The sequence below is a fragment of the Odontomachus brunneus genome, unplaced genomic scaffold (assembly GCF_010583005.1).
Source record: "Odontomachus brunneus isolate Ranch 3 - 2012 unplaced genomic scaffold, Obru_v1 Obru_scaffold_006, whole genome shotgun sequence".
In the NCBI taxonomy this organism is placed as follows: domain Eukaryota; kingdom Metazoa; phylum Arthropoda; class Insecta; order Hymenoptera; family Formicidae; genus Odontomachus; species Odontomachus brunneus.
In genome coordinates, this window is record NW_022639456.1 from 1,656,959 (window position 1) to 1,679,286 (window position 22,328).

Sequence of the window (22,328 nt, forward strand, 5' to 3'; positions counted from 1 at the left end):
GACGAGATTTAGATACTCTTTTTTTGTCTGACTTGTCTCGATATCCCGCATCTTTCGAAAAATCTCCTGTAAGATTGCAGTTTTGTGAGTAAGGAGGTTTTCTCTCTGAATCAGATTCAATTATGAGTGAAAATGTTCACTCAACGATTCAAAGTGAAGAATTCACTCTGCGAGTTCAAGAGTGGAAAATAACTCGAGTTCGAGTGGCTGGGCCGTCACTCTATTTTTCAAATGAAATTTCGTTCCAAGAAATTTAAAAAGGGAGCACGATACAGAGCAGTAATTGCAATAACGTTTGATGGCAAACGTGCAGAACATTTTTAAAAAATATATGACAATTACAGTAATAATTTCACGTGGTCCAAGTTTATGAAAATTTCGTTGCAATTTTTACTGCGATATTTTCTCCGCGCAGAGAAAAAGAGACAGAGAGCGGCTGTGAAAAATTCACAGGCCGTCAGTTTATCAGCCTTGAAAGGGCACGAGCCTCGGGCGCGTTATCGGTCGTTAAATGCAACGCACGGTTGAGGTAACGTTCGAGCGCGCGCGAAATTTTCGCGAAAAATTCTCGGGACCGTGATCGTCACGCACCGATTAATAATTCGCGGCTCCGCTTTCTCCGCCCTTCCGTCCTGCTCACTATGGGCGAACGAGCGCCGTATTTATATAATATCGTTTAATAAAGCCGCAACGGAGGGACTGCGGGATGCTACGGCGAGATTGCGTGTCGGCAGCGCGATGACACACGTGCGTGTATCAGGGCGCGGCAGTTCTGCTCGTCGCGATATTCCCCACGATCGGGGGGGGTAGATAATCCCTCTCTTTCCTTCCTTCTCGCGGCACAAGAGGCAAGACGCGTTCCCACGCAAATGGATGATCATAAAAGCGCGCGTGCGGAAAAGTGGTGCACGCGGGAAGTTAGATTGATTTTTCCCGTCGCCATCTCGCCTCTTTATTCACGTCGATGCCCCCGCTTCCTCGCTCACATCTGAAATTCACCTGAAATTCCTGCTTTTCGCACTGAGAGAAGAAGTATCTAAGGAAAGAAAAGATGTTTACTCGGCAGTTACTTATAAAAACGCATTATGTACTTTTTACTTACTTCTTTACATGTCACTTATACAGATATACATGTTTCTACACTGAAAAAATATTTTTCTCTTCAGACGTGTTTTCTCCGTGTGCCGTCGATGTCGGATAATGTCTCAGAAGTCTCCGAAAATCGCGACCTATCTCGTTTTTGTTACGATAACGTGACTTTGTTTTAACAAGGAATGTTTTAACAAGGACGTTTTTTGTCAGTAACGATTGCGTGTTTAAGAAACGGACATGGCGCTTATTAATGATTAATTGTATGCTCAGTCATTGCGCAAGTCTCTTCTTTGCGCCCAGCGTGTTCGCGCACTGATTCGCACGCACGTCAAGCCGCCACGCTAAATCGCGTTTTCTCCCTTCTTGAGAAATCGATTAAAGCCTCATAACCTCTCACACAGCAAGAAAGAGCGAAAAAGAGAGAGGGAGAGAGAGGGCGAGAGGCAAAAAGAGAAGCAGACACGCGCGAAACGCGAAGTCTAACTCGATACAAAATTCCTTCGCGCGTGTAATTGCGACGCAAGCGTATTATCCTTGCGAGCGTTAATATTTCCCTCCGTCTTCACGAAGTTCAAGAGAGCGCACCAGCAGACAACAGGACGAAACTTACACGGACACGATTGTCGCGAAAAGAGGAACTTCCGTGCGCTTGTCTAACGAGGCACTCGGGCGTGAGTGGATTTTTCGTCGCGACTTTCGATGACGATGACGATGAAGAACCGTGCGCATGCGACCCGCGGATACGTCGTATAATCTCGAAATTGGAAGTGGCCGTCGAGTAATTCTGCTGGGTCCTACTTGGAGTGTGTGCGGGGCAAACTTCACTCGGCGCATCATGATAATTAATACCCGACGCGCCCGTGCTCGGGTCGCTGAGGTGTCGTCCACGGCAAAATATGAGATCCGACATGACGTTAACTCAAGGATTCCTAGGAGCGACGATATTCCACGCGGAGAAAGCACTAGGGACATCACTTGGATAAATATGGCTGCCGTAACAAAATATTATTGTTATTTCTTAGCCGTACATATAAAAGCGTCGTGGAAGCCATATTACTCTGGAAGTGGCAAACTGGAAGGAGGGATATCGAAAAAACAAACAATATTCAGTGGATGCTAATGACATAATTATTTAGATCTAAATTCTTTTACATTGAGAAAAATTTCTGGTAATAATTATCCAGTCTGTGTTATAGTTACTATATTTAGTAAAATAGTGTCAACTAAATATAAGAAGTGAATTACTATATGAAAGTTAATGTTACTAACAATTTTTACCATATTGGTTACTTTATTTACGTTATTTACCAAATGATATGGTAAAACGCATTTGGTAAGTATTATCAAACTTTTTTTTTCAGTGTATTTAAATAGAATAAACAGAACATAAGAAGAGCAAAAGTTTTAAGAAAAAAATGTACATTTTGAAAAATATTTTGATTAGTATCAGTAAACATGTTATTAGTGTAATAAATGTATTTTGATTTCTTGGATATTTCTTCTCTCAGTGCACATTAACCTACTTTGGTATCCGTCCATACGTGTTGGAGAGTAACTTTCAAAGTGCTGCGTGACACAACTCGACCCTGTAGATCTCTCAACCACGCAGTATTCATTCAACACAACAGAAGGACAACAATATTTATTCGATTGCGGCAGCTGCGTATGAGGATAAGAACTAGTCGAAAATTACGTATCATAAGAACTGTATAAATGGATATCTAAACAGCAATCTCTAATGCAACGTCAATTTTTATTCGAATTCACGTAAATTTTTCCAATCACATAAAGTGTGGTAGTGGCAACCAGAACAGTATTTTCCGTGCAATATTTATCCCTCTTGAAATACACCCTCGCGAGCGGTCATGAATTCGCGAAAGTTACCTTCCGCGAAGTCATTCCCCGACGATCGCGCCAAGAAACACTCATCCACGAGGGTGGCTAACGCGAAATCGATACGCAGACGGGCGGTATATCGCGCGTTTCAGCCACGTCAAATTGTGTCCTCGTAGCGTCGGCAGCAGCAGCCATTAAGCTATCCGTGCGTCTCATATATAAATGTCTATGCAGTCTATGCACTATGCAGTCATGGGCTGCAAAAGAAGAAGCGACGGGAAAGCGGCCGAAATAGACAAGCGACGGTGGCTCGCATATAACCGAAGGCGATGAAAACACCGGTGTGTTTAAAAAGGTTGGATAGGAAAGGAGAAAGAGAGAGAGAGATATATATATGGGATATGGCCTCCTCAAGCGCAAAAAGCGCTTACTACAGAAAAATAAGTATAAAAAGAACATAAAAAAGAAAAATTGGGTAATTGGAAGGGACTCACAATGAACAGATCAATAATGCATCAAAGAAAATAATAACTTAAAGCCATTTCCTAAAACATATAGAGAGAGAGAGAGAGAGAGAGAGAGAGAGAGAGAGAGAGAGAGAGAGATCACACCGAGAGTGCGGGGGTGGCACTGATGAGACTCATCCCTGTGTCCGGAATAACGTGCAACGTTTTGTGCGCTGATGAGAGGATGCAAGCGACGAAGCTCTCTGCAGAATGGTTTCACTCTCCTGCGCGACTACCACCTATCCCGTTACCGTTATCCTTTGACGAGGACGACGCGACTTTCCGGAGTAAAACGAGCTCTCTCCCTCGGGATATCGCGTCGGCCCTCTACCGTGTTTCGTATCGCCGCTATCGCGAAGTGGTCCCTTAATCGCAAAGCACATCTCGTGCTATCGACATTATCTTCTTTGTGACAGTTGTCGCGAGAGAAGACACGTCGTTGTGAGCGAAACATTCGAGCGTCGCGTTGGAATCAAGGCCGCGACTGTTCAGAATCAAATTAATCGTTCAAAACTGCTCTACCGCTTCTCCGCGCGCGGAGACCAACCATTAAGGGATTAAAGTTGGACGTCGGAGGTCGAGCGACTGGCAGTTAAACGTCCATGGGACGAGTCCTTCCTTCGGGATGGCTTCCTCCGCGATCACCCCTCGGACTCACCCTCGGCGAATTTCTTCCCCCGGCGATATTCCGAGACCGTCGTCGCGTCGTCGTCGTTTACGACGACTAGCTGCCGCCGCCGGCGAGCGGCCGCGGCGTCGTTTTGTACGTCCGTCGCGATGAAACGACGAGAAGATCCGATGAGTCAGACGAAATCGCATCAAGAGGGAAAAGGTCGTCGTGAGATTACGCATCCTTCCAACGGGCCAATCGATGAGATTTCGCCTGCTTTTACGACGCTGTGTACTACGTGCACCGTCGCTTCGGAGGCCTTGGAGCGATCCTCCGGCTCCTTCTCTCGCTCTCCCTCTCTCGCGCTAGCCGGATATTACTTGCCCGCCATATTCTCTTCCCTCCCGCTAATTAGATCCTCGCTCGCGCGAGCTTGCGGGGGAATCTTCCGCGGCGGTAATCCGCTAAAAATACATCTTAAAGCTGACGCGCGGAAGACCAAGTGACTCTGTGCGAGTCGTTCGCGCCCCGGAATTATTTTCAGATATTTTTCCGCCTCACCTCCTTCGCGCCGAAACTTGTTTCGCTGTGCTGCGCGATGTTATCGGTCGGAGATATTGGAAAAGAGAATTTGATGAGTTTCATCTTCACTTCGATGTATCTAACCCGCCGAAAATTTCGCGGGCGAAATTCGCGAGCGGGCTCGTGTATGTGCTCGTCTGACCAAACGCGGTTTGCACCACTTGCGCCGCGAACCACTCGTCCTGACCGCAATTACGGATATACTACTTAAGCAGAGTAGCGCGTCCGGCTGTGCCGACCTCGATTACTTAAATTGGCTACTTTCATTTGCAATGCTGTGATCGAGCGCTTCTTCTTTCGTTTGTTTCGTTCTTGATCCTCGTTAAGGGGACGTGTGTTGGCACCGGCGGCCCGTCGGAATGTTCTTCAAACATTTCCTCGTCGCGTCACTTATTTTTTTAAGTTTTCTGTTACACTTCGTGTATCATATCTAAAGGTATCATCCGTAGGACTCGCGTTTCAGATAGAGCGAACCTTGTATTGAAAGTCATTTTGAGGAACGCTACACTGAGGCCCATATTAATAGTCATTACTTGAAACTCGTCTCAAGTGAGATACTCAGATTTCAATTTAGAGTTAGATGAGAGTTCTTCGCGTGTTGAATCGCGACTACAGATATAAATGTCACATTTATCATAACTCAACTGAAGAACTTGGATCTGACTCTGAATAAAAATCTGAGTATTTTAACCTGAGACAAGTTTCAAGTAACGACTAGTAACGGACCTGAGAGAGAAAATATCTGAAAAGTAACAAATATTTATTTGATACGCACTAATAAATTAAATGTGTACTTGTGTCTAAATTCTTTCGTTTAAGACTTCTTGATGTGTCATTCCTCGCTTCTGACGTCACAGATCCGACATGGCCGGCGAGGTACAAGGAGCTTTAAATAGAATCAACAATTGCTTTGAAAAGCGAATTTAAGAAACGGTTTCAAGGGAAATTTTCTTACTTGACAAATATTTTAAATATTGGTGTATGAGTAATTTGTCGAATAAATTTGCATTATTTTTTCTCTGAAATATTTTGACTCTCGGCGCGTGAATCTCAGTAAACGAGAAGTGTGAGTTGACACAACTTACCACAGCGAGATGTCCAACATTGTGCTTGCACCTCGTCCGCGAAATATAAATCACTCCCCAGATAAGCGCGCGAAAGTCCGCGACGGCTGGCGGCGCCGCGGTTCTCTCGCGAGATACGTATAAATCCTACAAAGTTGAAAATCAACCGCTGACTCTGACATATGTTTTTTGCCACAGGTGGAGGAGATCCGCGAAATGATAGATAGGATCCAGACGAACGTGGAAGATGTGAAGAAAAAGCACAGCGCCATCCTCTCCGCGCCGCAGACCGACGAGAGTGAGTTGAATTTATCACCTGATATTATTTACCCCACTTTTTACACGCGAGCGCGCGTACATCGCCGCGGATAGCGAAAACTAGCGCGCCAAAAACGAGCAAAAAGCCGGATCGCGCTACGTAAAAACGGCTATTTTCGGGAATTCGTGCTCGTTCACTCGCAAGCAGCGGCCAGTCTGAGGATTAAATTAAATGATAACCAGCTTGTTCAAATATTAGCACGTCGCGTGTGCCAACAACGGTGCATCTGTTTGCCTTGTGTGCTTATTTATCGAAGGCTCAAATTGCCATAGCGCTGTGTTCAAATCTCGATAATGCAGTCGCGCGAAAATAATTTCCGCGCTCGTTTGCGACAATAGAAACGCGATGTAAAGTAAACTTTATCATATTTGCAACATCACGCGCGCAAAAGAGAAAGAGAGAGAGAGAGAGAGAGAGAGAGAGAAAAGCGACTATCGCGAGTGCTTTCGTATAAAGAACGATCTTCGTTACTCGCGCTCGTTAATTGTCTTGTTAACGTCAGCGTTCACCTTTTCGAGTATCGATCGGTGGAGAGGAAGACGGTAAGAAGGTGTTATTATTCGGGTCGATCGTCTGGCATGAATCAACGCTTTGTTCCCAGTTAACCGACGATTCTAACCGCGGGCTATTCCCCCGTCTTGCTGAGAGTCAAATTCAAATTTGCTCACTGTACATAATTCAAGAACTTATCCGTCTTTCTGAGCTCGGTTTACCCGACATCGGCGCGCTTTCAAGCTGGCTGCCCTCGTTCGCCTCGACGGGGCCATGTATCTGTTCCTCTCCCCCCCTCGCTCATCCTCGAACGCCTGAATATTTCATCCGGCCGAACGCACGCGCTACCTGGCGAAAAAGCTTCGGCGTATACGGCGCCGAGTCGAAATCCGATACTCCATAACGCGCGACATTTTATTATCGGCGTAACACGATGATTGGCGACACGGTTACTTCCCGAGCCACGAAACGGTCCCGCTGCGAACTCCGCGCACGCCTAGCGAAGTTTGGGATTTATCGAATTCCCCGAGCCACCGGCGCAACAACACTTCGAATACGATTTTCAGGGAGAGAAAACAGAAAACGATTGATCAACGTCACTCGCGAAATCCCGCGCGCTCGAGTGACCGCGCGCGCAAGAAGCGATCGGTGGCTGTTCCGGCGATTTCGTCGAGGAAAAGCGGCGCGTATCGAGAGGGAAGTATCGTATGCTGCCGCAGTTTCGCGCGGCGCGACGAGATAATCGAGCATCGATATTCCGCGCGCACCGCCAAATTCAATAGCGGGAAATGCAATGCGGGAGATCGGTTAAGTTTGAAAAGTGGCCGGCGGGGCGATGTGCTGCAGCCGGGGGATGGCGTGACGCGGTCAGGGCGCGAGCGAGGGCCTGATGTGAAGAGAGGGTGGCTGGGATGGGTGGATGAGTGGGTGGAGGGGTGGCTGGAGGGGCGCAAGGGCGCGCGACGCGAGCGGGGAGCCCAGTGGTAATCGTCCTTGCCCTGGTTGCCATTGTAGCTGCCAGCCGGGGTTGGGTTGTCATCCCTTACACCTTCATCCCCCGGCACGATGAGCTGGCGTGCGTGTGTGTGCGTGTGCCTCGGCGGCTGCGGCTCCCAACTCTTTGTTTATGAATCAAACGCCGGCTTCTGTCGCGAATTAATCATTAATGGCATTTTCGCGAAACGCCACGTCGGGGGGAGATGCGGCAAGTGCACGTTATCGAAGCCTTTGGGAGCTTGAGATAGGGAGGAAGATAGCTTACATTAACTATTCCATATCGGGGTATCCTTCACACAGAGAAATATCGCACATAGGCATACGAGTAAATGTTACTTCCCAGATAGATATTTATGATTGCGACGTGAAACAGCCGATGATGAAAATTTTACAGCCCTTTTTCAATTATATTTGTGATGTAAATATACTGTACTGAATTAAATTTATATTCATATTAAATTTATATTCATATGACAGTGTAAATTATTTGTTGTATTGATGTGGCAACAAAGGCTTTCACGTTACATTTTACATGACTTATTGTCTGGAGCAAATTTTCGTAAATCTTCTCGTATTTCCATTTCACCATTCCGTATGCTGAAGATAAGTCATGTGAATCACTCATAAGGGGAATGCAATTTTACAAGTCGACCAGTAAAGTTGTTGTGTCAAATTTATATATACCTGTCTATCTGGGTGTAACCGCAGATCTGTCATAAGTTCACCATAAGCATTAAATTTATATGCAAAATACATTCTGAATCTTAACAAGTTTAGCATTTTAGATGAAGATTAAAATTGAAACAAAATTGAAATTCGGTTTGTTCACTACATAGAGTCGGAACAACTTTTCTCTGGTGAAGTTTTATGGTGTTCTTGTAAAGAGAACAAATTTTGCTTTTAAGTACACGATAAAATGAGCTTTCCTCAAGTTTTTGATAAATATACTTTAAGGCTAACGTCAAAAGATATCTATAATATATTCTTGATAATATTAATGTTATGAAAAAATATTCCTTGAAGATGACACTGTTATTTAAAAGCAGGAAAGTAAACCGAGTAATCGGTTTTCTTAGCAGTAGAATGATATTCTTCTGTGTGTCGCGATATTTAGATATAAAATGGTCTCTGCGCTCTGAGTAAATATTATGATGTCAAACGACGCGATGACGTTTCAACGGAGAATCGACGTTTATTTTCACAACGCTATCGACCGCGGGATACCGATTAAAACACCAAAATAACGAGAAAAAAGACTCACACGCGTACACTGTGACCTCCTGATTTCGCGTCTCTGTCGGCAATTGGACGCGAGCACCGAATTGCGGTTTAATGTACCGCAACAGAAGGATTAAGGCCCAGTTTCACAATCTCCAGTTAACTTAACTGACTGATTATTCCATTGGACTTGACCAATCGCATTTGACATTAAGAAGAGTTTATCAGAATTAACCAATCACTATTGGGGCTTAACCGATGGTTAAACGAATATTGTTGGAACTTGGCCCAAGTAATACCCGCGCTTTGAGAGCAATGCCCGCTAATTCCTATCGATACCACGATCTTACCCGCGCCGGGGGCGAATTCCGCGGCAGTTTACCCCACTTTCAATCGTGCCTTAGCTACGCCACGCTACGAGCGAACTTACCCCCCGCGACCTTGTCAAAGCCACCAGCTGCAGCAGCGTCATATGTCGCGCATCGGTCTACCATTGTTCGAGACGGACGTCCAGCATTTCCATCCCCTTCGGACTCGCGCTCTCGGCCGCGCTCTTCTGGACGGCTGAGAAGTTTTGACGGCGACGCGACTAAGCCCCAGATACGTCAGAGAGGTTTCTCCATCGACCGTGTGTTATGTCGCACGTGTGTATGTGTGTATATACGAACGCGCACGTGTCTGGACTCTCTTACGTTTATTGCTGCTGCAGCTCGTAAACGGCGAAGGGAAGGCCGTCCTGACGGTCACGTCGCGCGGAACTTGAACGAAACAGCGGCAAGGAAATGAGAACGCGCGATGAGAAACGGACGCGCGGATAAACGACGAGATCCAACTCGTCGCAACGCCGCCGTCGTCATCGTCGCCGTCGTCATTGTCCTTTGTCGCGATTTATAGTTATACGCGCGGAGAAGGCGCTAATCTTTTTTATTAAAGCGCCTATCGCGCTGGTAATCGGAGTCTCTCCGCGACGGGAACGGGCTGGGATTACGACGACGAGAGGGGAGATATTATAAAAGCCGGGCCGGTAGAATCGTAGAGACTAGAGCGAAACGTATATCCCCGAGAGGAAGCCTTTACTTTTTATCCTTATTTTTATCTGCCCTCTTATCTTTTATCTTCACTTACACTGCTTACTTCGAGGCGATGCGCGTCCTTCACTCACACGCAGAAGAATACATACTGCATTCAAGAGAATGTTACCGCGAATGTTACTTGTCTCAAGTAGTTCGTAACTTTCTATATCTGTAAATCTATTATGAGTTCATCATAAGCATCAGATTTATTTTTGTTTCAATTGTTAGAATATTTCGAATTCTGACAATTGAAACAAAAATTTCATTTACTCACCACATAAAGTCGTGCCAACTTTTTTCCCGGCAAAGTTCTATCATATCCTTGCCCATAGAATATACTCTTCTTTTGAATACACTGAGAGAACAAATGACTGAAAAATAAGAAATATTTACTCGGTAAATACTAATAAGATATTCACTTAAATCTAAATTCCTTCACTTAAGTAAATTAAACAATTGCTTAGGGGGAAAGCAACGATTTTGACCAAATATACTTCTTCACTTGAAAGAAATTTTTTTTTAATGTAAAAAATGTGTGTCAGTAAATATGTTATTAGTATCGAATAAATACTTCTTATTTTTCAAATACTTTTCTCTCTCAATGTACAAAATAAGGAGCTTCTCTCAAATCTCTTATGAGTATATTTTCAGACTATTGTCAAGAAAATATTTCTTGTTGGAGATAACCGAACCTAGTAGGGAGTAAGGGCCTTCGCACACAAATTGCCGTAACCGTAACCATAATACGTAAACTTACGCTGAAGAACCAATCAGAATATTGCTATAGATTTATGTATTCCAAAAGACTATAAAAGTGACACCAAGTTTTATCTTAAAATTTCAACCGATTGAAATCTAGTTATTTCTACGTAAGATAAAACTTGGTGTCACTTTTATAGTCTTTTGAAATACATAAATCTATAGCAATATTCTGATTGGTTCTTCAGCTTAAGTTTACGTATTATGGTTACGGTTACGGCAATTTGTGTGCGAAGGCCCTAAACCAAAAATAATCGCTTTTCCTAACAGTAAAATGATATTCTTCTCTGTGCAGGGTCCGTGAATTTGATGTATATGAAAGAATTACATACGAAAATTGAAATCTATACGTGCGTGTGCATATCGGTTTTAAAAGCGTAAAAACATGTCGGTCGGGCATTATGAGCATTAAATTCTCGTTACGCGAGTTGCGACGCGAGAAACTCTGTCCTCGAAACGTTGCGCGGTATCATTTTTGCGCGTCGTGCGATCGGTAAAATAATAATAACAATAATTTTCACTGCTGCATTTCTCCCATTTCGCGCGCTCTCGTCGACGTGTGTCTCGGCTGTATCGGACGTTCTTCGGCGCGCGCGGCTGCCTCGCACCGATCGGAAACGACCGCGAAAAAGTTTCGCAGCGTGCGGATCGTCTTCGCATCCGAGTCGAAGGCGTGAACGAGATGAGGATAATCTAGCCTCGTGCACGTCGGTATTGTTGCCGTTCCCAGGAACGGGATAAACGGTTTTAGAAACTGTGTCGGATATCTCGTTAGAGACGCGTGCGCGCGGATTATGGCGGTAATGACGGTACCGGAACATCCTGGGATCGGTGTGCTACGCATTTGTCGCGGCAGGTTCGATAATCGATCGTTCCCACGTTCGCTTAAGCACCGTGCGAGAGACGTAGGAGCGCGCCAGAAGCCGCGGAACAATCGTCGTCGCCTGCGCGCGCGCTAGCGTGTAATGGATAATAGCGCGGGAATTATTCGCACATTCGAATCGCCGCGCATTTCCGCACGGTCTGATAGCGATATTCGTTAAACACACAGCGTATAATGTCGCGCGCATTATTCCTCGCCGACAATCGTTTCAATTAGTCCGTCTTTCTCCCGTCCGTTTCTCTCTCTCTCTCTCTCTCTCTCTCTCTCTCTCTCTTGCATGACGCGCGACCCGTCGCTCATTCTCGTCACCCGACGCGTCGATTAATCCCCGGAGACGCGGGGCCGTATTTTTGGCGTAAAAATTTTTTGTCGCGCGTATATCTCGTTGACTGAAATCCGCCCCGCAGCGATGATTTTCCTGCGCGTGACAGTTACACCGGAACACGCGCGAGATGTGTTAGAAAAATAATGCCGCTGTTCGACGCGCGATTCCGCACTCGAGGACATTATTGTGCCGCCATTTGCAGGAATCAGACGAGAGCCATAACGCTCACGTAGCTCGATCGCACTCATGATCTATCGCAATTTCACGCGAGACGTACGCAAAACGCCTGCATAATAGCCTCAACATGCCGTGCAACTCGGCTGTTTGGGTTTTCTAATTATGCGCAATATTGATTTACTGTCTACTAATTGCTCTAAGAAGAACGAGAACGATGCGGCTAAGCAGTAGGTGTCATGGTGATATCTTAACTTATCTTAATCCAGAAACAAATGGAAATATACGTATAATCAGTTGTTCCGTATTTTGCACGCACGCGGAGAAAAATAATTTGCTGACCTAGCAAATTTTCTGCTGGTCTAGCAAAATCTTTTCGTTATTATATGAACAACAAAAAGATTTGCTAGGAGTACTAATCACTATTTGTTGGATATAATTTGCTGAATCTACAAATTATTTTGTTATAAGAGTCATGATGTATTTATATAAGCAGTTGCAGTTTTGTTCCGATAGCAAATAAATGTGCTAAGGATACATTATTTTGCATCAATAGCAAATTAACATGATTCTTGGGACAAATATACTCAACAAATTATTTCTATTCTACACGGAGAAAAATAATTTGCTAGCACAGCAAATTTTCTGCTGATTTAACAAAATCTTTTCGTTATTACATGGACAGTAAAAAGATTTGCTAAGAGTACTAATCACTACTTGCTGGATATAATTTGCTGAATCTACAAATTTTTTTGTTATAAGGACCATAATGGATTTATATAAGCAGTTGCAGTTTTGCTCCGGTAGCAAATACATTTGCTAAGGATACATTATTTTGCATCAAAAGCAAATTAACGTGATTCTTAGGACAAGTGCACTCAAGAAATTTCTTCTATCCTAACAACGAAACTATTTCTGCTCTGATAACGAATAATTTGTAAAAATTAGTTACGTCAACTAAATTTTTTTTATGTCACTACGAGTATGCAGTAGCAACGACGATTTTGCTAAAAGAGCAAAATTATTTTTCTCCGTGCACTGTTTCGCGCAGACGAAATAATTCTCGCCGCGACGTCGTCGTCGAGTAGTAAAGAACAATCGAGCGATGATCAATAAGGCGAGAGGTGCAGGATTCCGACTGACATAATAATCTATTAATGACGTAACAGTCGCGTTAGAGACGAGTCACCTGTTATCCGCTCGCAAAGACAAAAAGTTCAAAGTGTCACGCCCGACACTTATACGGCACTCGTGAGAGGCGGTCGCCATCATCCTCGGCGAGTGCAGCCGTTATGCAGTTCCCCCGGCGCGCATTTCCGGCTATCAATCAACGGGACTCCCCGACGCAATCGTGAAGACTCGTCGCACGTTTTAGATGCGCGTCCGTTTTAACGCCGAGCGCGCGCGATCATGCAAATAAAAGGTATAACTGTTACGGCATCGATATATTGGACGCAGCCTGCCGGCCGACGCTGCGAAATAGTATCACGGGAATAGTCCTGCGCTAAAAATAGCGCGAAAAGTCAGCGCGATGGAGAGCCACTCGAGTTTCCTCCCGCCCTCCCCCCCCGGACCCGCTCATCGATCCGATCTAACGCCAGCTGCCGCGTATCAGCGACTACGGATGAGAGCGCTTCTAAGCCGTCTCACCTCGGCTCACCGTAACCGCGAAAAAGCGGACCTCTGGCCCATTTAGACGGGATGATTCTCGAGAACGACGGCCACGCTCGAGATATCGTCCTCCCCGTGGACGCGGCGCGTCATGCTCGGCCGATCTTTCAAATTTTGCCGTCGCGACCTCGCCGACCGATGGTCGAGCAGCTGGCTCTGCTGATTGAACGCGATATTGAAGGAAAAAGAAGAAACACGCGCAGAGTCTGAGCAGTGATCTCGGTACAGAGCAAATTCAAGAGCCACATTTTGTATTTACGACCTGGAGAGAGTTAGAGAAAATTCACATCTTAGCAGAAAAGCGGAAAAACGGAAAAGCAGAAACCACTCTGAATTCACGTCGGGAGAGAAACAGAAACTAGTCGACTACCACCAGCACGATTGGCTTCTGCTTTTTTGCTTTCAGCTGAGGTGTGAGTGCGCCCTCACGCTTGCATTTCATCTGCACGCAGAGAATTTTATAGTAAATATTACTATAAAACTTTGCAACAGATCGGCATTTTACGGCAATTGATTATCTTTTTATTTCATGCACTGAGAAGGAAAATAAATAAAACATATTTATTTGACAGAGATACTAATAACATGTTTACTGACACACTAATATTATTTTTTAAATTTATTTTATCTTTTATTTTATTAAAATTAACTTTTATTTTATTAAATATTTGAATATTTTTTCTCTCAGTGTAGGTTTATATTTCAGAAACTAAAACGTGCTATTAAAAAATTTGCTACAAAGAGAAACTTTAATGAAAGTTCTCTCTATGCGTTTTACTTGATTTTTTTTCAATGTTACACGGGTTATTTCTCTAACGAGCGTAACAACAAGAGGGCGGTGGCAGTGTGCGATTTCTCGGCCAGGTAATCCTCATTCTTACCGCGCACTTAGCGCCAAATGCGCTCGCTTAATTCGCACTTCGCGTTTGACACCGGACTAAACCGATTAAATCCGCCAACCGACTTTCCTCCGAGCAAAGTAGGTTTAGGCGGCTACGGATAACGTAACCCGCAACAGGTTGACGTTGATGGATAGCGGGGCCTAGTGTGGCCGTTCTATATTCTTTTACAAGTCCTTTACAGCGATCTCGCCATCCCCTTTTCACTACGGAAAGATCGAATCGGCATACTGAAAATACGTGACATCTCTCTCGGCTCGAGACATGTCGGCTCGCGTGGAACCAAAATTTCGACTCAATCTCCAAATCATTCCGACCCGTTTCGACTCTCAGATGTAATCAAGAGTAGCGGCCTTCTCTATGGCACGTGGCAAGAAGCCAAATTGATTAATCCTTTACAGAGCAAAACTTCTTTTAAAAATGGTGACTCCAATGTCTATTGCAAGTTTACATAACACATCTAGACAAATGTATGAAATATAAGAAATCTTATAATACTCATTATTATAATTATTGCTTGGCAGAAAATCGACCACTGAATATTCAGTGTAAAACAATAGACATTTTGAATCTTATGTGAGACAGTTAAAATATCGACCACAAACGTATAAAGGGTTAAGGTTTGGTCTACACAATTCTTGTAATAATCGAGTGTGATTGGGAGTGGAGTTGAGTGTAATTCTTACTCTCTTAAAGTGAATCAGTGAGTCACTGATATTAGTTATAATTATAGCACTGACCAGTTTCAGTACTATACGTATAATTGCAAAAAATCAGTGTATATTCACTGTCTTCAATAATGTTTCACTGATTCACTTTAAGAGAGTACGGCTCATGATACCTATTCTAGACCAAGCTTAACGTCGATGAAGAAGCTGGATGTCCCGCGTGTTATCCAGCTAAGAACGTCTTTCATCGATCACCCGGACGGAATTATACCTCGCAATGAGCGCGTTACGCTTTATACCCACCGATGAACCTTCTGCCGCCTGTCAACGTGGCAGATGCAGGCGCGACAGTCACAACGCGCGCGACAAATTGTCGTGCCAAGCTCAGACGGCACGATAATTTATGCCTGATGACACCGGTTCGATCCTGGAGGACTCCTCCGTCCAATCCTGTGTACGAATTGCCCGTCATTCCGGCATGTTGCGCACGCGAAGGAATTCAGGGCGCAAGGGAAAGGGAGGAAGATGAGAGAAAGAGGAAGCTGGCGAAAGAAAACGTTCAAGGTGGCGTACAGCACGCGTATTTCTCTCCCGAAAAACGTCCGTCTGCGGCGACAATCGATCAAACGTGGGTGCAATTTTCCGTAAAGTGATGATTCATTTTTCACGCTCCGCGACGCGGCACGATTTATCTTCGCGTATCAGCTTGTACATCACGTACAATTACGACTACGATTTCGACCGGTCATAACATCAATTCTCGGCGCTCGGTGCAATCAGTTCCCGATTAAGACAAATGAAATTAGTCCACTAGAGAAAAGAACGAGGAGATAAAACGCGCGTTTGATGTTACCAATCGCAATCTTTCCTTACACGCTCCAAAAACGCGCATTTACAGCATCGGGAACAGATCCTACTCCCTCACTTCTTCCCTACAAATGGCGGGCGATGTCCTAACTTACTTGAGGAACTTCAACCGTACCACGGTGCTCGAATCGAAAAGTAGTTTCTCGTGCGACTTGAAAGTCACACAAAAAGAAAGAGAGAGTGGGGAAAGAGGGAATACGTTCGATACAGCGTATAATCGTCGGCGAAGCGCAATCGACAATTTGATCGAAAAACGCGGCGTTCCCTCGCGACTCGGAATGCATTTTCATGAGACGCGGCAAGTAATTCTCCATCTCGCCTTAGGGAGCAGCCATTCGTGGGCTTACGTGCCACCGAACGTCGCTACTTTATTATTATTTCCCGGTAACGGCGCGCGTGAGCTTTTTTCGCGTATGGAAAATGAGGTTTGCCGCTGGAAATACGGAACGTGTTGGTGAAAAACCGTTTTTATCGCGCGTGCAGGAACCAGCGATGTTATAATCTTTTTTTTTTCTTTTTCCTTCTTGTCGCGCGCTATATCGGCCGTGGCCGCACAGGTGCGCGTTATTCTGCGACGTGAAAACATCATTTTCCAGCGAATGTCACTCGCGTCGAAAGAGAAGGAGAGAGAGAGAGAGAGGGAGGGGGGGCTTCGCTCTTTTACGTGTGTTATCTCGAGTCGAAATTTTGGCTTTATGTTAAACTTTGGATTCTACAACGCAACAAGAGCTAAGTTAGCAAAGTAAGTTTAATTGTAAGTTTAATTGTAATGATACACGGAAAAAAGAGATGTGGTGCATCTAACAAAAAATAGTTGTAAGCAAATAACATCATTCTACATATTTTTGTATGATAGTTATGTGTATGGTTAATTTGACTTATTTTGGTGTGTCAACTACATCAACAAAGTTGCGCGTGATCTGATCGTGGAAACCAGAAATTAGTAAGGGGATCATTTTGCATAGACAAGCTAAATATCGATATAGTTGCATTAATCAATGCTATATTGCAGCGATGTTAGAAAACAAAAGCAATTCACTACGCGCACAGCTAGAGATGTATACATGTGAAAACTGGTTCTGAGTGTATAAATATACATTTGCAGTTGCCGCATAATGAGCCGCGTTTGTATTAACCATGTATTATTACTGCTGCAACATAAGTAACCCAGCCATTGCTCTTTGGTTTCAGCAACCACATAAATAGTTGTTCCGTATTTTACTATTGAATCTGGTTGGCACAACCAGATTTCTGTATGGGACCATATTGTTTTTTCCGTGTACAATTTACTTTGATTCGGATGATATCCGAAATTTTCCTTTTTATTTTCTCTAGCGTTAAAATAGGTTGCATTATAGGAAATCAAAATAGGTGTTGAATAGAATAGCAAGGCTGAAAGTAGGCTCAAAATTCCGACTCGGGATGCCACGACAAAACTGAACGTCGCGCCGACGAGAGGCGTTCGTTCGTGCAACGCAATTAATCTTTAACCCTCCCGCACCGCTGGACGAAGTTACGACATTGCCCCGTGAGCGCAATTTTCCTCCGGTCATATTTTAATCTCCGGCTAAATTGTTTTCGTCGTTGCGTAGGGGTGTGATATCTAACGAGAGGGATATGATATGCGATCCGCATCGTTACGGTAAATAACACAGAGAACTATTTTTTTTCCACCTTTCGACATTTAACGCTTTAAATTACTTCCCTCGACGGTGTAAGCCGCGAATGGAAATTCTGCACTGAGAGAAAAAAGGTTGGATCGACGAAATCGGCGGTCACCCGGCCGCAATGAAATATCGTGTCTGTTGAACATGTCACGCAACAATAAGTAGTTACCGACCAAATCGCCATCATTGAATCAATTGATTTAACTCGTCATAACGACTAGATATATATATACATATCAGAATCTATATTGCAATACACAACCATGTAAACAGCAACTATATTAAACTAAACTCTTATTGAACTAAACGTTTGTTCGAACGAATTTTATTATTACCATTAACTCAATCGCTTCTTTCTAATGCATTAATTCAAAGGGCGGTGGTTAAAGATAGTTGGTTATCGCTGCGTTATCCGCCCGAGATCGTCCGGACAGTACATTCTTTCTCTCTCTAAATTTCGCAAACAATTTTCTCCTCACGCGAGCTGTACACCGAACTATCCGAATCCGGGACATAATTCAACCCGCAAACGACGTTTCGCGATCGTGGCCATTCGAAAGTCACACAGTAAAAGTGCACAGTAAAAGTTGCAGGGAAAGAGAGGAGGGACGCATAAACCGTGAAACAGATTTGTCAGCGGCTGTCACGGTAACGAACAAATCGATACGTCCGAATCAAGCACACCATAAACCGAGAACGTGTTTCTCGGCAGGAACATGTCTCGCTGATCCCATAATAGCAGGCTATTTATTTTCGTGGAACGATAAAATATTAGGATCTTATAAAATATATATGTGTATATACATTTCTTTTCGTTGTACATTTCTTGTTATATATTTTCACTACTGATATGGAGACCCTCTTTTTTTACCTCTTTTTTATCTCTCTCTCTTTCTCTCTTCGCTTTTGATATCCGGTGTCGGCGAATCGATTTCCGCCCGTGTTGTCCGATTAGCGACCAGAGAACGGCTATGGAGAGCTGATTGATCGACTTCTTTTTCATCGCCATTCCCGACAAGAAATTGACTTTTGCCATCGGCATCCGCTACCCCGGCCGGAACCGATCATCTCTCGAACGGCGACGGAGACGAGGTCGAATTACCTACGTAGGTTACCTTGTTCCTATTATTCGAGTCGTTGCCGCGGAAACGGGGAGAAAAGGGATCAAAAGATGACTCCTGTTCTACGAGGGAGACATTTCAACACATAGACACACAAAAACAAAAGTATGGGGAGCAGGAATGACGAAAGGGATGAGCGGGCGATTGTTGTTGTAGCAGTTTTCCGAGCGCTTGGATCGTTATAAAAATCACCGTTACCAAAAAAAAAAAACAAAAGTAACAAGTGAAAAAAGCAACAAAAATCGCGCAAAGCCCGTTTAATTAAGCACCCGTTAATTAATACCGCCAGTCGCAAACATGATGTCGTGCGCTTCGTTTTGCCGCTCTTCCTCTTTTTCGCGCTCGCAATGCAACGTAATGTAACGTACCGTGCCGAGCACTCTGCCGCCCGAGCGTTGCATTTTTCATTGTCGAGTTTATTAGTCACCGAGTAATGCGATTTTCCCCGACGACGGACGCGAAGTCGCGCTGTGCAAACAGCGCGGCGCGTTCGCCGCTTGCAAACGCGTACACCTGCGGACGACGCGCATTCGGACGCCGACGATAACAACGTTGTCCGTGCCGTGCTCGCGGAATTCAGCCAAGGTTGTAACGAGCGACAGCACGGCGGAGCACGGCCAAGTTAATTTGCGCGACGCGAACGGAGTTTACTTTCGCGAACAATTAGGTCTTCCTCCGTCACACATGGCGGTGAGTTCGGCGCGACGCGGAGGCCGCTGTTCGCGTCATCGCCGGGATAGTTGGAATGCCGTTATCGATGTGCGCCTCGTGACGATTCTCTACGCACTTTGCGCGGTTGTGTGGACGGACAAAGGGAAAGTGAAAGTGGAGAGGATGGGGGGGAGAGAGAGAGAGAGAGAGAGAGAAAGAAAAGCATTTATTTTAGTCCTAAAACATATATCAATTTAAGTAAAATTAAGTTATCAAATATTAAGTAGAATTAAGTTAAAGGGCCTGAGGTATATAACCACGTTTGATAGGAAGGACATTTAAGAGCCTAAACGTGATTCTTGTAGTGTATAGAAATAATTGAAGAGTCACATAGATGCATTTAATAACAGTATCCCTACACACTACAAGAACCGTGTTTAAGCTCTTAAATGCCTCCCGAGTCGAAATTTTGGTCCTATATTTGGTCCTCTGAGGATCGTTACGTATGAAATTACATAAGGGATATAATCAGTGTAAAAGAGTTCCACAAGAAGTAATATTTGTGATCACACGCTTGAAAGGAAAGCCCAAGTCGAAATTTTGATTCTACTTTCAGCCTCACAATTCCATTCAGCACTTATTTTGATACTTTAAAACTTGCATCGACCTCTGTTGATTCTATCTAATCTACTCGAGTCGAAATTTTGATCCTACTTTCAGCCTCACTATTCCATTCAACATCTATTTTGACGCTAAAGAAAGTGAAAAGGGAAATTTCGGATATCAGCAGAGTCAAAGTAGAAGTAAATTGCATCATTAGAATTAAACCTACTTTGCTAACTTAGTTACTATTGCGTTGTAGAATTCAAAGGCTCAATATAGGACCAAAATTTCGACTCGGGAGGCATTTAAGAGCTTAAACACGGTTCTTGTAGTGTGTAGGGATACTGTTATTAAATGCATCTATGTGACTCTTCAATTATTTCTATACACTACAAGAATCACGTTTAGGCTCTTAAATGTCCTTCCTATCAAACGTGGTTATATACCTCAGGTCCTTTAACTTAATTCTACTTAATATTTGATAACTTAATTCTACTTAAATTGATATATTGAACGCACTTTGAGAAAATTATAATTATCAGAAGAGATACCTATCAGTGAAGTGAGAAATATGTGTGTCCTTTTTTTAAAAATATTTATCAGTGAAGTAAAATATATGTCCTTTTCTTTAAAGAGAGAGAGAGGGAAGCGGTAATGATCATCACAGAGCTAAAAATACTGAGGACGCGCACCGTGAGGTATATATCGCGCGGAAAATATCGGCAGCGATATTCGATCCCTATTCGATCTAATTTTTACCGTACAACTACTCCGGGATCGCGTTACAGTGTAATACAATTGGAAGGTCCGCCCGCGGAAGGATACACACGCGAGAGAATACAACTCGCGCGGATTAATGCGAATCGACATCGTTCTCGACAGCAGCGGAGAAATTAGCGTGATTAGCGCGATTAGGATGTCAATTTTATCGCGTATAGCAGGAAGCTTTATCGTTATCGCAGATAGTACAATCGCGACGATTCGAATTCGCTGAAGCGAGATTGATTAAGCCGGAGGCTTTTCGCGTGCGAGTCACAAACGCTCCTGCTCTTTTTTTCTCTCTCTCTTTCTCTTTACGATACATAGAGAGAGAGAGAGAGAGAGAGAGAGAGAGAGAGAGAAAGAGAGAGAAAGAAAGGCAGAAAAAGAGAACGTGGCTTTCGCAATTTCGCGCGGTTGCAATTTCGGTCCGATGGAATGGGAAATATAATCAGACTGAGGGGGATTTTCGACGGGATTACTTAGCGTCTCTGTAGGCTTGCAGGCACGTCTCCGATCGTCCGTCTCTCAGAAGAAAAGAGAGATCACTCCGGACCGAGAGGGTGTTCTCTCGCGATAGAATCGTCTTCGGTGGCTATCGCAGGCCTGCAGGAGGTGCTCTGGCGCGAGGAAAAGCCTAAACGACTCGGCGGAATCACCGGCGGGGGAAAAATGTCGTGCGTTGATTCTGATCTAACGCGCGGTGAATGACGGCGTTGCCGAAACGAGTGGGAAAGACGCGTCATCCTCCCGCGGATTGACTTTTCGCAAGATGACACACGCAGGAAAATATCATTCCATCGCTGAGAAGAGGGATCGCTCAAAATGTAGAATTGCTTTGCGAAAACAAAATATTTCAACGGTGAAACAGAGCAGCGAAATTTTTTTATTTTGTTGCACGGTAGGAACATGCATGGGAGAGTGAGTGAGAGCATGGGAGTAAGAGTGAGAGGCGGGGCAAATTAATCACCTAACGACTTTATTAATAACTAAAAATAGGCCAGTAAAATTTTTTTAGAAGCAATACATATGTACATAGGAGAGCGGAATGAGGGAGGAAGAAGAGAGGGTGAGAGCAAATTATTGCCTGAGCGAAAATTTTATTATTTTACATTTTAACGGGATATCACGTCAGCACGAAATTCCTCTCACGGTGTGCCGGCGCCAGCAACTCGGGAATATCCGAGGAAGCGTAAAATTTGTTAGGACACATTGTCGTTCTCGGGGAGTGTGAAGCGCTCGGAGAGAGCGCTGCCTGATTTACTCCGAGCATTATTACGATCTATAACAGCGTGCTTGGTACGTTCGGCGGTCTTTGTGAGAATGTCAATTTGTCAGGCGAGGTAAGAAGGTTGGATTGCAAGTTTACGAGTCCGACGTGTTGCGGGAGATTCGCCGTCATTTCGTCGTTTCGCGTAAGTCGACCGTTGGTAGGCGCGAAATATAAACGGAGAATGTCTGAGCTGTCTGTCAATGAAAACGACGACATTTCT

At 44.3% G+C, this 22,328-nt stretch overlaps 1 protein-coding gene across 6 annotated transcripts in view; it reads left to right on the forward strand.

The window, feature by feature from the left end:
* Nucleotides 1-22,328, forward strand: part of LOC116852331 (syntaxin-1A) — a 102,126-nt gene that overhangs the window by 19,230 nt on the left and 60,568 nt on the right. For all 6 annotated transcript variants that reach the window (XR_004379755.1, XR_004379751.1, XR_004379752.1 and 3 more), the window contains exon 3: nucleotides 5,889-5,988. Coding sequence is in view for 2 of the 6 variants with exons in the window: in XM_032832595.1 (XP_032688486.1) it covers nucleotides 5,889-5,988 (100 nt within the window). In the remaining 4 variants the exon portion in view is untranslated. The remainder of the gene's footprint in view (nucleotides 1-5,888; nucleotides 5,989-22,328) is intronic.